This window comes from Trachypithecus francoisi, unplaced genomic scaffold (assembly GCF_009764315.1).
Source record: "Trachypithecus francoisi isolate TF-2019V2 unplaced genomic scaffold, Tfra_2.0 Lachesis_group20, whole genome shotgun sequence".
Lineage (NCBI taxonomy): Eukaryota > Metazoa > Chordata > Mammalia > Primates > Cercopithecidae > Trachypithecus > Trachypithecus francoisi.
Genome location: NW_022681466.1, coordinates 43,494,368 through 43,511,896, shown reverse-complemented (window position 1 = coordinate 43,511,896; position 17,529 = coordinate 43,494,368). Strand labels below are relative to the sequence as shown.

The 17,529-nt window shown below is 39.9% G+C and overlaps 1 protein-coding gene across 5 annotated transcripts in view; it reads left to right on the top strand.

Annotated features, from left to right (window-relative positions):
* Positions 1–17,529, top strand: part of TANC2 (tetratricopeptide repeat, ankyrin repeat and coiled-coil containing 2) — a 476,614-nt gene that overhangs the window by 428,986 nt on the left and 30,099 nt on the right. For all 5 annotated transcript variants that reach the window (XM_033184063.1, XM_033184062.1, XM_033184061.1 and 2 more), the window contains 4 exons: positions 6,803–6,925; positions 7,482–7,718; positions 13,941–14,126; positions 17,317–17,410. In XM_033184063.1, coding sequence (XP_033039954.1) covers positions 6,803–6,925; positions 7,482–7,718; positions 13,941–14,126; positions 17,317–17,410 — 640 coding nt within the window. The remainder of the gene's footprint in view (positions 1–6,802; positions 6,926–7,481; positions 7,719–13,940; positions 14,127–17,316; positions 17,411–17,529) is intronic.

Below are 17,529 nucleotides of genomic sequence, written 5' to 3'. Positions count from 1 at the left end.
CTTATTTCTTATGTATTTACTCCAGTCTTAGTGTGGTTCTCAGTGCTGCTTTGTGGTCCATTTACTGGACCATTTAGTTGACATTCATTTACCAAGGTCCATTCTTACTCAGCTCCTTTTCCCATGTCTTTTTCCTCTACCTCTTAATGAAGCCAACTAACAAAACAAACAGCGTAACTTGTGAGTCTCTGAAAAAGATCAAAAACCAAGTGTTACTTCCTTTAACTATTTCCTCCCCTCACCACAAATCAATCTATATCATTATCAATTCTTACCTCTTTTTTTCTTGTTTTAGAAGAAAAGATGTTCCTATTCCTCTGTAATTGCATTATGAAATGTAGGAAAGTACAGATAATTGAATGTAATCAAATATTTCTACCAGATTTAACAAATGTTAACATTTTTCCATGTTTGCTTCAATTATTTTTCTTTATTTTTAAGAAACAAATGTAACAGATATAATAAATAATGCTTTCGTATTTCTCTCTAACCCCATTTCTCTCTCTCCCCTAGAGATAACTTGTAAATGTGTTAGGATTTAGCACATGCTAACACCCCTGACATGTTCTTCTCATCTATATTTTACACTTTTCCAATGTAGGTTCATATTCATAAGCAATATATACAACTATTTTGGGTTTTTTAATACTATAAGATTCTGTAACTTTTTTCTTTTTTTAATCAACATTGTATCTTTGAGATTTCTCTATAGATGTAGGTCAGTGATTTTCAACTCTAGCTATACATTAGATTCTCTTGCAGAGTTTTTTTTAAAATACACATTCCTGAGCCTTACTCCCAGAGATTATGAGTCATTGTTCTGGAGTAGAACCTAGGCTTCATTTTTAAAATAGACTTTATTTCTTAGACCAATTTTAGGTTTATATTAAAATTGAACAGAAAGTACAGAGTTCCCACATACTCACTCCCCCAACCACAGTTTTCCCTGTTATTAACATCTTGTGCTGATGTGGTACATTTGTTACAATTGAGGAACCAATAGTGATACATTATTATTAGCTGCAGTCCATCCTTTATGTTAGGGTCCACTCTCTGTGTTGTACAGCCCTATAGATTTTGCCAAATGCGTAATGTCACATATCCGCCATTAAGTATCATACAGCATCGTTTCATTGCACTAAAATTCCTTTATCCGCCACCTATTCATTCCTCTCCTCTTACGCTCCTCAACCCCTGGGAACCACTGATCTTTTTACTGTTTCTATAGTTTTGCCTTTCCCAGAATGTCATATAGTTGGAATCACACAATGCTTAAAGAAGGTTCAGACTGGCTCCTTTCACTTAACAATATGCATTTAAGGTTCCTACGTGTCTTTTTTGGCTTGATAGCTCATTTCTTTTTATTGCTGAATAATATTTCACTATATGGATTTACTACATTTTATTTAGCCATTCATCTATTAAAGGATATCTTGGTTGCTTCCAGTTTTGGCAATTATGAATAAAGCTTCTATAAACACTAAAATACAGGTTTTTATGTGAACATGATTTTCAACTCATTTGAGTAAATGCCTTAGTAGTGCAATTACCAGATTGTATGGTAAGACTATGTTTAGCTTGTAAGACATTGCCAGACTAGTTTCCAAAGTGACTGTGCCATTTTGCATGCCCACCGGCAATGACTGATCACTAGTATTTTTGAAAAGCTTCCCAGGTAATTCTAATGTGCACCCCAGCTAGTTGAAAAACCACTGTTCTTTTCTTTTCTTTTCCTGTGAAAAAAATCACTATTCCACATCAGTAATGTAAAGATGGCAACATAGCAAGCATGATAGTTAAGAGATCAGACTCCAAAAGCAGACCGAGTTCAAACCCTATCTCTCTTACTTCCTAACTGTATGACTTTAAGCAAGTTTTTAACTTTACTTTTTTATTATTTTTTTTTTTTTTGGAGACAAGGTTCTTACTCTGTCACCCAGGCTGGAATATAGTGGCACAGTCACATCCCACTGCAGCCTTGAATTCCTGGACTCAAGCAGTCTTCCCACCTCAGCCTCCCAAGTAGCTAGGACTACAGTCAAACACCACTACACCTGGCTAATTATTTTTATTTTTTGTAGAGATGGGAGTCTCACCATGTTGCCCAGGCTGGTCTTGAATTGCTAGTTTCAAGCCATCCTCCCTCCTTGACCTCCCAAAGTGCTGGAATTACCACCACTAATCTTACTAATCTTCAAAATGGGAATGATATTAGCCCTTACTTGGTGGTTGTGAGGATTTAATTCATTAACATATATAAGCCTCAGAAGGGGGGCTAGGATCTCTAAAGGATATATATATATATTTGGGGTTAAGAGTCACAAAAATGTAGGTGACTCTTACCTACATTTAATAGTTATATATATAAATGTTATATATGTAACAATTACAGTAGAAGTCCCTTTATGTCTTTCCCTTACCCCATTCTCCTCCCTCCCCAGAGATAACCCTTATCCTAAAGTGAGCATACATATGTCAACAGAAAGATCTTAGACATAATTTTACTTTAAATTTAAAAGTTGGGAAAAAAGCATATAACGCTTAGTTGAATTGATAAGAGTAATGTCTTAGGAGTAGAAGAAAATGGGATTAAAAAGGACAATTCTGGAGAAGAGGGCCAAGGATAGAAAATGGTTTGGAATTAAAGGTTAAGGGAGAAAGCAGCAATTGGCTGTTTTGTCTGTTTTCATCTATTGTAGTTGCTACTTTTTCAGCTAAGAATTCAGAAGTGAGGTCCTGAATCAGGTGCCAATTACTTTTCCTTTTTTTAGTTGGTATAATGGAAGGAGCATGAACTTTTGAGTAAAGACAGATTTGGCCTCTAATTCCAGCTCCAGGAGTTGTGTGGCTTTGAGCAAATTACTCAATCTTCTCTAGATTGTTTCCTCCTATATAAAAATAGTGATAAATTCTACCTCCTAGGGCTGTTGTGGAGATTAGATTACATTAGAGAAGCTAAATCTGGAAAGGCCTTGGCACAGAACCTGACACATTGTAGATCTGAAAAAATGTCAGATTTCCTGCCTTTTTTTCCTTCAACCATCATATGTAAGATATGTCTTCCATTGCTAAAAGTTTCCTCTGTTAAACTAAGGATATTTCTTAATGCTGATTTTTCTCTCTGAATTGGTTAATATAGTTTATTGTTCCTCAAAAGGTCTTGAGGTCCACACATATTATAAATTAGGAGACTGAGGCCCAAATGGGGAGTCAGAGCTAAGTTTTCTGGTCTTCCAGTATCTACAGTGGAGGTGCACTCAAGAACCTAACTTGTCTGGACTCCAACCCTGAGTAACATTTAGAATTCTTCCTGAAAGATCTGGAACTATTCTATTTCATATGTCAAAATAACAATCAGAACTACTTAGTCATGTGTTCGCTTCAGTTTTGTTTGCATGCAAACTGCATGGCCAAATGCGAGTTTGTAATTGATGTCCCTGTTACTTGCACAAATTAAAAGAGCTTCTGAAGTAATAATGAGCAATCAGAAGCTGCCCTTACCCACCTTTCTTACTGTTTTCTGTTTACCCAGCTCTGGGTGCCTACATGGGTACTATAGTAGACAGATTCAGGACAGAGCCCAGCCTCCTCAAGGCCAAAGAGAATATGGACCACGTAGAAATTAGGTAGCCATTTTTAAATAATCAAAGAGGATGAAAAGGGAAATAATCTTGCAGTGTGAGGGGTTAAAACTGGATTCTGTTTCGGCCTCCCAGCATGGGATTGTGTTTCTGGGCACCCAAAGGTCTACTCTGCTAGGATTTGACCTAGCGTTTTGGCTCATGCTCTTAGAATAGAATGGAATGAGAGGATGCATAGAAATAATTAGCACCATCCTTCCTCGTTTTATCAAGCTGTGGATTTTTTGTTGAGAATGTATAGACCCTTGCAGCCATTTTGATAAAGCCATGTCAGAATGTCGCAAAATACATCAACTTCTTGAGGCATATTCTGTAGATCCATATGCATAGGTATATAAAGATACATATATGTGGATGATTATTAAAAGTTATAAAAGTGAGGGAGAAAAAAGCCTAAAATGCCTAATAATATGAAAGTGTTTTAAAGCCAGTAACAGTATATGGACCTTATGTGAATCCCAATTCAAACAAAAAAAATTTAGTTCCTTTTTTGAGCTAATCAAGGGAATTTGAACACTATTGGGATATTTCATATTATAGAATCCTTCTTAGTTTTAGGTATGTTTTAAAGAGTTCATATCTGTTTAGAGGCACTTACTAAAATAATTAAATATTAAGTGATAAAATATCTGGGATTTTTAAAAATAATCCCATCAAGGGAAGGGTATATGAGCAGGAGTATAAATAATACAAGGTTGGCCATGAGTTGAAAATTACTGAAGTGAGGTGATGGGTACATGAAAGCTTTATTATACTATTCCTCTCTACTTTTGTAAATAGGTTTGAAATTTTCCATAATAAAAAATGTTTAATAAAGCAAATTTTATGTTGTTTATATGCACTTGTGTGTATGTATTTTGCATATATAAAGAAAATGTCTTAAATAGTAAACACTAATGTGTTAATAGGAGCTACCTCTTAGGATTGAGATGGGAGGTTGAAGATACTTTTATTTTTAATACCATGTTATTTTATTTGATTGTTATAAAAAATTTGTATTATTTTTATAATTTCAAAAACTTAAATATAGAAGTCTTTTTTTCTTCTGTGTTTTGGTTGTTGTTGTTTTTTAGTTTTTTTGAGACAAAGCCTCATGGTGTCACCCAGGCTGGAGTGCAGTAGCACAGTCACTGCTCATGACAGCCTAAACCTCCCAGGCTCAAGTGATCCTCCCACCTCAGCCTCCCAAGTAGCTGGGACCCACAGGCATGCACTAGCATGCCTGGCTAACATTTTAATTTTTTTGTAGAGATGTAGTCTCCCTACATTTCCCTGGTCTCAAGCTCCTGGGCCCAAGCAATCCTCCCACCACCACCTCCCAAAATGCTAGAATTACAGACGTGTACCACCGCACCTGGCTGAAAATAAAATTTTTAATCGGAAAGTTTAATGATTTAATTTTTGGTTGCATCAGAATATCCCCACAGGGAGAAAAAAAGGCGCCTGTGTCGGAGAAGCCTTTTAAAAACGTTCATGTATCTAGCCTTCCCACAGCATTATTCACCTTTCAGCCTTTCCTCTAGTGTGAGAATTCCCTCTACAGGAAGTTTTTTCCTCACCCACTTTAGAGACCCTGAACCTTCTATGGGAAGACCTTGACCACTATGACTAGAGGTCTTGTTAGATGAATTTATAACTCATAAATAACTGACATATTCCCCCTTTGTAGATGCCCCTTCCCTAGGATACAAGGTAAACACACGTTGCTGATTTTGGATATATGTAGGGATTCTAGGCAAGAACATTCTGTATTTCAGGGACAAAGAAAGCAGAAGTAACTTAAGTTTTTAAAAGAAATACCTCCCGCCGGGTGCGGTGGCTCAAGCCTGTAATCCCAGCACTTTGGGAGGCCAAGACGGGCAGATCACGAGGTCAGGAGATCGAGACCATCCTGGCTAACCCGGTGAAACCCCGTCTCTACTAAAAAATACAAAAAAACTAGCCAGGCGAGGTGGCGGGTGCCTGTAGTCCCAGCTACTCGGGAGGCTGAGGCAGGAGAATGGCGTGAACCCGGGAGGTGGAGCTTGCAGTGAGCCAAGATCCGGCCACTGCACTCCAGCCTGGGCGACAGAGCGAGACTCCGTCTCAAAAAAAAAAAAAAGAAATACCTCCCTATATATTTTATTACAACCCAAATTTCATTGTTAATATCTTCCTGCCCTCAAGATTTCCTTCTTTACCTGATTTGATCCAGATATTGGCAGAAGAGTTAGAAGATTGTCAGAGAGTGCCTAACAATCAGGATATCTGAAGAACAAATTATTCTAACTTCCTTCTGGAGAAGCCCATGTGAAATGGACAAACATTAGTACATGTTGTGGGACCTGTGCCAGTGACACTAGGAGAAAATTTGTAGATGGCAATCAAGCCTGTATTGCTGTTTTTTTTTTTTTTCCTGAGGATAAACATATATAATCATTTTGGGGTATATTAGTTAAGGTGAAGAACACTAGCTGCTATGACAAACCTGCAAAATCTCAATGACTTAACAAAGATTTATTTCTCCTTACATCGCAGTACAGTGCAGATCTCTGAGCAGGCCCCTTCCATGTAGTAGTTCTGAAATCACCTTGGGCCTCAGAATTCTCCACTGGATCTTCTACATCTGGCCTGTAATCAAAAGGAACCATAGAAAGTGTGGAGAAATATGCAGGAAGTTTTGGAGCCAAGCCTGGACAAGACATACTACTTATGCCCTCATTTTATTCACCAGAATTCAGTCACATTGCCTACCTAACTATAAAGGAGGCTGGGAAATAGAGTTTTTCCAAATGTTCAGAAAGAAAATGAAATGGAAATCAGTGATCACGTTGCATTATTTCTACCACAGTGTGTAATTTAATAACTTGAATTTAAGATATTTATTGAAGAAGGCTAATAAAAAAGATATGGAAAAATAAATTATATCCAGATATAACAGAAAAGAGAGGTGTTGAGTGGATGTGTTGCTAAGGGCTGCAGAGATAGAGACCGTTTAAGTTAGCTTGTTCCTGCAGGACTGGTCTTTGTCCCCCCACCTAGGCTTTGCTTGGCATGAACATTGTTAGGGTGAGACTCCACTCTCATTCATTAGTACCAAAAACAAAGAGGCCACTAATTCACCACTGATGCTACTTTTTTTTGCTGGGCTACTAATTTAATTGTCTGTACTTCTTATTCAGGGTTTGAGTAAAAAAGTTGGTGTATCATCCTCCATCCTCCAAGGTCTCTGGATCTCTTATAGCACAGAAGGTCTTTCCATGGCACTGGCATCTTTACGAAATCTCTACACTCCAAATATAAAGGTAAATTTATAAAGAAATTATAAATATAAGGAATTAACTATGAAAAAATAAAACTAGAAGGACATTAAGTAACTATTTAGTTGATCTTTGACTTGCTTAGTCTTTTATTGATCTTAGTCTTTTATTGATAATTTAATATATTTTAAATTGTTAAATTTTATTCTATAAATTGGAGACTAGCTCCATTGTCCTCTTACCTTCTATAAACTGACTCTGACATGTGGGATCAGGTCCTGCTGGTTCCAAAGAGTAAATTGATCTCAGGTAGCCTTTGTCTTGGTGTAGGAGCTTTTCTGACCAAAAGCTCACTTCATAGAGACTGTGTTCAGCACTACAGTATGGGAGGCAATTGCTCTAGCTACTGTACCATTTATGTAAAGGAGATATTTTCTATTATCTACCAAAGGAAAAGAAAAAGGAGCAAATGAGATTATAAAATAAAGCAATTACTAAATGCTACTAGACACTTGTAGAATCTTGGATGGTTTAATAAAAGACAACTAAAAGGATGTGACTGCTGTTTGTCTAATTATTAGTTGTGTTTATTTATTTCTAGGTCAGCCGACTGCTGATTTTGGGAGGTGCCAATATTAATTACCGGACAGAGGTTTTAAATAATGCTCCAATTCTTTGTGTTCAGTCCCATCTTGGTTACACAGAAATGGTAGCCCTGCTGCTGGAGTTCGGCGCCAACGTGGATGCCTCTTCTGAAAGTGGCCTGACTCCACTGGGATATGCTGCAGCAGCAGGGTACCTGAGCATTGTGGTGCTGCTGTGCAAGAAACGGGCCAAGGTACTGGCTGCCCAGCTCTGCTGCTTTTCTTCCCTTTTTCTTTCTTTTCGATGCATACTCTTTCTTATCTCCAGTGTTACTTCATGAGTCTGGGTAGAGTATATCAAACCGTGATGGAGAGCAGATCAGAGAGAGTGCTGGTTCTGCATATGTTCAGGGCCACTGCCATCCATCCTGCAGGAGCACACAGTTCTAAACCCTTTTGAGAGGTACTTGGGAAACTGCATTTGTCAGTAACCACAAAAAACTTCTACCTAACAACCCAGAAATGATCCACTAAGCTCAGAAGAAGCCTCTTTTTAACAGAGAGAGGAAGAAGAAGTGAGGGAGCAAGGGTACTGCAATGGCAGGTCTGGACCAAATGACACCTGCGGGCTCTAAGCCTTCCATGTGTAGAGAAGAAAACTTAACCATGGAGATGAGAACAGGATCAGACACCTTCATCCTGTCCTTGAAGACCACCACTCTAGAGATACAGGGAGAAGATGATTCTCCCTGTTTATACTCAGACTGACCAAGGGCGCCTCAAAGTGCTTCTGTTAGTACTCATCCGTTCTCTGAAAACATTTACAAAATATGTTTGCTTTATGTATAAAAATTTGATTTCACAATATTGGTGAAAAGAAAAATGCTGGTCTCACAAATGTAGGCCTCTGGGAAAAAATCTTGGCCTCATTGTATTTTGTTTCAGTCCTGAAAACAAACTGAGGACTTTAGTGGTTTCGTAGTGAAATATAAGTCATAGTATGACTTCATTCTGAGGTGTCCAGTGCTGTTACCAGGGGAAAAAGTGGGACTCCTCCACTCCTTTGGGAACTGAGACGAAGGCCTCTCAGTGACATCTCAGAGCCTTAGAAGTTTACCCTAGCACAGTGATTGCCCACCTATGACATCCCGTTCATTTGAATGGACACCTCTGGAAACAGTGATAACTGGGCCTCATTACCATTTTCGTTTTCTTTTTAGAGACAAAGTCTTGCTCTATTGCCTAGGCCAGAGTGCAGTGGCATGATTGTAGCTCACTGCAGTCTTCAGCCTCCCCAATAGCCAGGAGTATAGGTACGCGCCACCACACTCAGCTGTATTTTTTTCCTATTTTGTAGAGACAGGGTCTTGCTATATTGCCCAGAGGTTTGCTAAAATTCCTTAGATCAAGAGATCCTCGTTGCCAGGCGCGGTGGCTCAAGCCTGTAATCCCAGCACTTTGGGAGGCCGAGACAGGCGGATCACGAGGTCAGGAGATCAAGACCATCCTGGCTAACACGGTAAAACACCATCTCTACTAAAAAATACAAAAAACTAGCTGGGCGAGGTGGCGGGCGCCTATAGTCCCAGCTACTCGGGAGGCTGAGGCAGGAGAATGGTAGGAACCCAGGAGATGGAGCTTGCAGTGAGCCGAGATCACACCACTGCACTCCAGCCTGGGCGACAGAGCGAGACTCCGTCTCAAAAAAAAAAAAAAAAAAAAAAGATCCTCCCACTGTGGCCTCCCAAGTGCTACGATTACAAGCATGAGCCACGGCACCCAGCCCTTCTTACTGTTGCTGTCACTTCATATTCTGATCTCAGCTGGGTCTTTCCTGCCGCTCAGCCCTTACACTGCCAAGCCATCCCTTTCTTCATCTTTCATTGTTTTCCCCAGAGCAGAAATGTAACTCATATGTACTTCTTTCAAGATCCTATCATGCCTCTTCTGCCCTTCATCACTGTGATCAAGCTCATCTCAAGGTGCCTATATCTCAAAACTCTTATCAGTTCTTACCTACACTCACCTCTACTTTGCCTTAGAGAAGGAAGTACTTACCTTCTCTTTCAGAGCAGTTGTCTCCACCTCTACACTCTTAACCCACGATGTTGCTCATTCTCTCATGTTATTTCATTCTTTTTCTAAATGCACACTACCTTTTTTCTCAGTTTCTACAAACCTATGAATGTAGAAACCTATGTAACCTAAAAAGGAAATTTTCCTCTCCCTTGCTAACCAGAAGCAACATCCCGTCTCTTCCCTTTCACCTCTACCAAACCTGTCCTAAGAGTCCTCTGTACTGGCTACATTCACCTTATTACTCCTTAACCACTTGCATTCTGGCTTCCATGAATGAGAGGGGAGGCAACTCATTAAAATGATAAGCTTTAGGATCAAACACAACTGGGTCAAATCGTGTGTCCATACATAATTTATATGAGGGCTTGAACAAGTCACTTAACCTCTCTCAGTCGCACTTTTTGTCTATTAAAAGGGTGTTAAAAGAGTCAGTGTAAGCATTGAAAGAGATAAAGCCTTTTTTTAAAAGAGGTGGTAAAGTCTCTTTTAATTTTACATAGTGCCGAATAAATAGTATCTGTAAACAAGAAAATAACCCAGCCTCCCTACATTTTACCACGCTACTCTTTTAAAAGTCACTAATGACTGCCAGTCACCAAATAAAGCAGCTTTGTCTCATCCCTCACCTCTCTGAGCCCCTCCATAGTATTAGCAATTGTAAACTTTTTTTGGAGGTGGGAGACAGAGCCTGGCTCTGTCCCCTAGGCTGGAGTGCAGTGGCACATTCTTGACTTACTGCAGCCTCTGCCTCCTGGGTTCAAACAATTCTCCTGCCTCAGCCTCCCAAATAGCTGGGATTATAGGCGCACACCACCACGCCTGGCTAATTTTTGTATTTTTAGTAGAGATGGGGTTTCACCATGTTGGCCAGGCTGGTCTTGAACTCCTGACCTCAGGTGATCCGCCCGCCTCGGCCTCCCAAAGTGCTGGGATTACAGGCGTGAGCTACCGTGCCCGGCCAATAGTAAACTTTTAATGTTATTTCCCACTTCTCTGGCTGCCCCTCTCCTTCTTCTGATAGGACTGTTCACTAGGATCCTCTGGTCTTCCTTCCATCCTCATACTCGCTATGGCTTCCGCATTAAAGTCATAGGCTTTGGCGTCAAATCTGACTGGATTCTAGTTCTCCTACCTACATTTTGGTGACTCTTAACCCCAAATTGCTAATTTCTGAAAATGTTTTTGAGCTGTAGTTTCACATTTGTAACTGCTTCCTTGTCAGGCATGTTCAGATCCCTGACTAGTTCCTCAGATCCAGCTTTCTAAAATCACTCATCATCTTGACCTTCCTCTTTCTGGATTTTCGAAGTCTGCTAATATAGCCTCCATTTTTCTCAGAACTAGGGAGTCATTGACATCTTTCTCTCCTTTGCCCTTCCTAATTCATTTAGTGGCCAGCTCTTTTCAATGTTATCCTCAAAAGAGCTTGAGAAGCTACTCCTTGGTCTCTACCCCAACTGCCACTATCCTCCTGAATTATTCTTGGAGTCTTGTTATGTAACAAACCCCTTTTTCAGATTCTCATCTCATCTATTACACATCATCCCCTTAGCTTTTGTAGAGCTTTTATTTTAAAGTAATTTTAGACTTTCAAAGATACTGCAAAAATAGTGCAGAGACCCAATACAAAGAAATGATACACGTTTGAGGAGATGGGTGTGCTAATTAACCTAGTTTGATAATTACACCTTGCATACGTTTATCAAAATATCACACTGTACCCCATAAATATGTACAGTTATTATGTGTCCATTTAAAATAATAAAAGCAAATAAAATAATTCTCTTGTAGGCAAAAGAAAAAAAATGCATAGAGTTTCTGTATATCCTCCATTCAGCTTCTCATAATGTTAACAGCCTAAGTAATTGTAGTCTAATTGTCAAAACCAGGAAATTAATTTGGTGATAATACTATTAACTAATCTACAGACCTTACTGAAATTTGTCCAACTGTCCCACTGATACCTTTTCTGTGTTAGAGAATCCAGGTCGGGATCCCACGTGACATTTAGTGTTGTGCCTCCTTAGTCTCCTCCAACCTGTGAGAGTTTCTCCGTCTTTGTTCATCTTTTATGAGCTTGACAGTTTTGAAGAATACCAGCCAGTTGTTCTGTAGAATGTTTTTCAATTTTAGTTTGTCTGACGTTTTCTCACTGTGAGATTGAGTGTATATATTTTTGGCAAGAATACCACATAAGCAATGCTGTACCCTTATGAAAATGCAGCACTTGAAGTCGCTGCTGTTGATAGGTCTTATTACAGGTGGTGGTAGCCGCAGTCACTTGGCGAAGGTAGTGTCTTCCAGGTTTCTCAGCTCTGAAGTTACTGTTTTTCCTTTTGTAATTAAGAAATATCTTTTAAGGTTTTGCTTTTGAGACTAGAAAGATAGACATCCTGGTTCTCGTCATACTTTTGTCCACTAATATTAGGATCCATCAGTGATTCTTAGTGCAATAATTTTTTTTATTATTATTTATTTTTTTTTTTTAGAGGAGTTTCACTCATGTTGCCCAGGCTGGAGTGCAATGGCACAATCTCAGCTCACTGCAGTCTCCGCCTCCCAGGTTCAAGTGATTCTCCTGCCTCACCCTCCGGAGTAGCTGGGATTACAGGCACCTGCCACCACACCCAGCTAATTTTTGCATTTTTTAGTAGAGATGGAGTTTCACCGTGTTGACCAGGCTGGTCTCGAACTCGTGACCTCAGGTGATCCACCCACCTCAGCCTCTCAAAGTGCTGGGATTACAGGTGCAAGCCACCATGCCCAGCCACTGCAATAATTATTACTTTGGTGTTTGCCTAACAGTGATTTTCTACTTCCATCATTCCCTCAACATTTATTAATTGAAATTTTACTGTAAGGAAAAGCGATCTCTTCTCCCCCATGTATTTATTCAAATATTTATTGATATTACTATGAAGTCATGGATATTTATTTTATTCTATAGCCTGAAATCCATTGCTATTATTATTCATTTCGTTGTTCACGTTGCCCCAGATTTGGCCACCGGGAACTCCTTCAAACTGATTCCTGTGTCCTTTCAACTTTCTAACTTTCTAACTTTCTGACACCACAAGATGTTCTAGTCTCATCTCTTACCCCAGTCCTGGAATCAACCATTTCTCCAAGGAGCCATGGTTTCTTTTATCCATTCGCTTAGTTCTTGAAAATGCAGTTCTGAACATGAAAACACTCAATGACTCCACTACCTATTGGTTAAAATTCAGACCACTTAGCCTGGCATTCAGAAATATCCATGCTCTGTCCCAAAAGACCTTTTCAGCCTTAGAGTTTAAACTTCCCTTTCATTTGCCCTACTCCTACAAAAACTAGAATACATGAATCATTTTCCATCTCAGCCAGTCAAGATAGACATTTCTATCTGAATCTGTTCCTGATTCTAGTCAGGAATTAATCTTTCCTTCCTCTGAAATGTTATTGCACTTTTACTTTCCTTTAGATTTATTGTATACTCCTTTGTTGGACAGGCTCTTGTCACTCTCCTTGTTGGAGAGTCCTTGACAGCAGAACCTATATATTACTGTCTTATTCACCTAAGTGCTATTTTACACACACTCTGTATTCAGTAAATATTCACTATATGGATGGCTGGGTGGAACTGAAGTCAGTAGGAAAGCCAGAAACAGAACTTATGTTTTCAACTGATCTAACTACAACAGGACAAGTACCACCTACCTACCAGAAAAGGCTACTCACCTAATGAAAGGACACTCATCTATTGAAACGAAGGCCCTTCTGGTAAATCGATCTGATCAGGGTCTTCTTTCAACCTAAACTTGTAACCAACACTGAAATTATAAAGACTGCTATTGATGCAATAAGCCGGAAGTGCCTCTAGCCATTTGGGGCAGATCTTTGAGAGTCTTCCCTCCTGCTGGAAGAGAGAAGCAGACTTTGCCAAAGTTTGGTGGTCAAATGATTCATGATATGAGATGTTTTGCTTCTTTGGAAGGCCAAAAAATTGTAGCTTCATGTTTTTCTTCCTTTTTTTGATTTCAAAGATAATTTTTTTTATGTCAGCAGAGCTACCAGTTTCTCAAATCTTGTTCTAAAAAGAACAATTTGAGGAGACAAAGAATTTACCTCAGGAAGACAAAGCTCAAGCTGAGAGTTTTGGTTTTTGTTTTTCTTTGAATGTGAAAACAAAAGTCTGACCTTTTCTGAGGAAAAGAAGTTCTTCCCAGAGGGACATTTAGCATAGTTGTAGCTCAGTAATAATCTAGGCTGAGCAGTCTCCTGAATTTGCTCAGAGATTGGTTCCAGGAATGGAAAGGATGATTCTTAGTAGTCTAGACTTGTGCAGTGGTGGTTGTGACTAGATTGTGAGTTCAGCCACAAGTCTGTGTTCACACAGATCTCCTGTCCTCTCCTCTTAGGTGGATCATTTGGATAAGAACGGGCAGTGTGCTTTGGTTCATGCTGCACTCCGAGGTCATCTGGAGGTTGTCAAGTTTTTGATTCAGTGTGACTGGACAATGGCCGGCCAGCAGCAAGGAGTATTTAAGAAGAGCCATGCCATCCAACAGGCCCTCATTGCTGCAGCCAGCATGGGTTATACTGAGGTAAGAAGTAGGCAGTAGGATTGTTTTTTCAAGCTGTGTATTGAAGGACCTAGGAAACCAGGAGAAAAGATCGCATGAAGACAAAATTGCCGACCAAATTAATGTGAATTCGTGATCGCTGCTCTGAATAATAAGGAGATTAAACCCCATGAAGCACTTTACTCAAATGCCAAGGTCCCTCAAATTATAGGTATAGAAAGGTGTGAGTTGGAAAGGACCATGGAAATGATCTAATTCTTCTCCATGTTTTCCTCCCTGTTTAACAGACAGTGGCACCAAGGCTCAAAGAGATGAATTATTGAGGTGTAGTCACATGGTTAGGTAATGTGGCACAGGAACAGCATAACATTTAGAATCTCGGAAGGACCAGGTATGAGTCCCAGCCTCGCCACTCGCTAACTCTAGACCTTGAACAATTTACCTAATCTCTTAGAAATTTTGGTTTCCCGTCAGCAAAGTGAAACTAATAAACTCCTTTATACAAGGCTATTATAAGGGATGCTTGGTAAACTGTTAAACATGATACAGTTTATTTATTAATGATAGGAACAATAATAGTGGCAAATGTAGGGAATTGGTAGTGTGCTAGGAAATGTTGAACAACCAACCCTGAGGAGGGGTGTGGGGTGGAACAGGGGTGTGTGTACATACGTTTATTATAAATTTTACTGATAAAATGTGTTCCCATGGAATGCTGCACAGTCATAAAAAGAACAAAATAATGTCCTTTGCAGCAACATGGATGCAACTGAAGGCCAATATCCTAAGCAGATTAACACAGGAGCAGAAAACCAAATACCACATGTTCTCATTGAAAGTGGGAGCTAAACATTGAGTACTCATGGACATAAAGAGGCAACAGTAGACACTGGGGACTACTGGGAGGGGAGAGGAAGGGGAAAGGGTTGAAAAACTGTTGAGTATTATGCTCACTACCTGGGTGATGGGATCATTTGTGTCCCAAACCTTGGCATCATCCAGTACACCCATGAAACAAACCTGTACATTCACTGCCCTTGAATCTACAATAAAAGTTGAAATAATTTTTTTTTTAAAAAGAGGCCGGACGCGGTGGCTCTTGCCTGTAATCCGAGCACTTTGGAAGGCCAAGGCAAGGGATCACCTGAGGTCAGGAGTTTGAGACCAGCCTGGTCAACATGGTGAAACCCTGTCTGTACTAACAACACAAAAATTAGTTGGGCATGGTGGTAGGCATCTGTAATCCCAGCTGCTTTGGAGGCTGAGACAGGAGAATCGCCTGAACCCAGGAGGTGGAGGGTACAATGAGCTGAGATCACGCTATTGCACTCCAGCCTGGGTGACAGGAGTGAAACTCCATCTCAAAAGAAGCAAACAAAAAGAGTATGTTGCACACAACTTACAAATAATAATGAACTATATAGTACTCTTAATTGAATGCTTTTGTTGATTTTTGCCAAATTTGTAGCCAACCTATGGTTGTAACTTATAACCAAAGTTTGACAAATGGAGCTGCATCCCAATTTGCTCTTTTCTCAATAACTCTGTTGCCGTTAAATCTGATATGTGATCTACTGTTAAACTACTTCTCATCCATATACAAACTATATTCATTAAACTGAAGCCTCTTTCAGTTTTAGCACTAAATGAAGCCCTGATTTATAATGTTTGCCAGTTTCAAGGGTGTAAACACTCCCTTCATGGCCAATTTCAAGCTACCAATGTGACATCACTGAAACAAAGGTGGGAGGAAATGCCCAGCAGCACATTGTTATGTAATATTCCCACCGTGCAGACATGCACAATATAAATAACTTCAACAGCATAGATAATAGTAAGATATAGTTAAATCTTAGGAAATTGCAAGATATGAGTATTCTTTAACCTTTGTTTTTAATGTTAGTTTATTTAATTGCTATTTGATTTCTAATAAACAACTGGCTTTCAGAATTTCTGAGAATTTAACAGTCAGCTTTCATGGGCCAGTGCAAGCATGGGATAATCAGCAAAACAGCTACCGTATCAACTGAGCTGACATGTCACCAAGGGAGTGTTAAGTAATACTAAAATTTGTGTCATCTATGGGAGGTTTTTTAACCCTGTGCAGTCAAATTCCCGGAAACAGAACTGTCACTTTTCGGTGTGTTTAGAGATTATTCTCCCTTTACTAGTTCTAGAACAGTCCTTATACATCTGAGAGGAAAAAGGAAGATAATCGCTTTACTCTGAGGAAATACAGGGCCAGGTGCAGTGGCTCACACCTGTAATCCCAGCACTTTGGGAGACCAAGGCAGGAGAATCACTTGAGGCCAGGAGTTCAAGACCACCCTGGGTAACATAGCAAGACCCCCCCATCTCTGCCAAAAAAAAAAAAACTTTTTTAATTAGCCAGGTGTGGTGGTGTATGCCTGTAGTCCCAGCTAATCCGGAGGCTGAAGTGCAAAGATTGCTTGAGCCTGGGAGGTCAAGACTGCAGTGAGCCATGAACACATTACTGCACTCCAGCCTGGGTGACAGAATGAGACCCTGTCTCAAAAAAAAAAAGAAAGAAAGAAAAACAGGCCATCAGTTTTCTCATATTTATTTTCTATGGCTTTTTTATAGGGAAGAGGAAGGATTGCTTCTTTAACTTAAATATTAAGATTATGTAATTTTTTTTTTTTTTTTTTTGAGGCAGAGTCTCGCTCTGTCGCCTGGACTGGAGTGCAGTGGCCGGATCTCAGCTCACTGCAAGCTCCGCCTCCCAGGTTTACGCCATTCTCCTGCCTCAGCCTCCCGAGTAGCTGGGACTACAGGCGCCCGCCACCTCACCCGGCTAGTTTTTGTATTTTTAGTAGAGACGGGGTTTCACCGTGTTAGCCAGGATGGTCTCGATCTCCTGACCTCATGATCCGCCCGTCTTGGCCTCCCAAAGTGCTGGGATTACAGGCTTGAGCCACCGCGCCCGGCCAAGATAATGTAATTTTTTAAAAATCACATGCTATATAAGTGAATTGCATTCTAGAGAAAGGTGTAAACTGTACCTGATAGGACAGATGCACATCATGGAAGCTGTGGGTTTCTTTATTAGGACAGTCAGTTCTGATTCCTTTTGTGTGCAGGAGATTTAGTGATACTTGGATCATCCAAGCTATCTTCCAGACCTCACAGGCTAGTGTCATTAGCATAATTTTCCACCTGAAGTTTGAGCTGACACAACTTCTTGTTTCAGATTGTCTCCTACCTACTTGATCTTCCAGAAAAAGATGAAGAGGAAGTAGAGCGAGCACAGATCAACAGCTTCGACAGTCTCTGGGGAGAGACAGGTACCTCTCATGAACATTGCCCTCAAGAATGTGTTGTGTTTGTGTGGACTCTCGTATGTCGCCCCCCTCCCTATTTTTTCCCTGACATACATTTGGCAGTCCTCTGTCTCAGGCTTGTG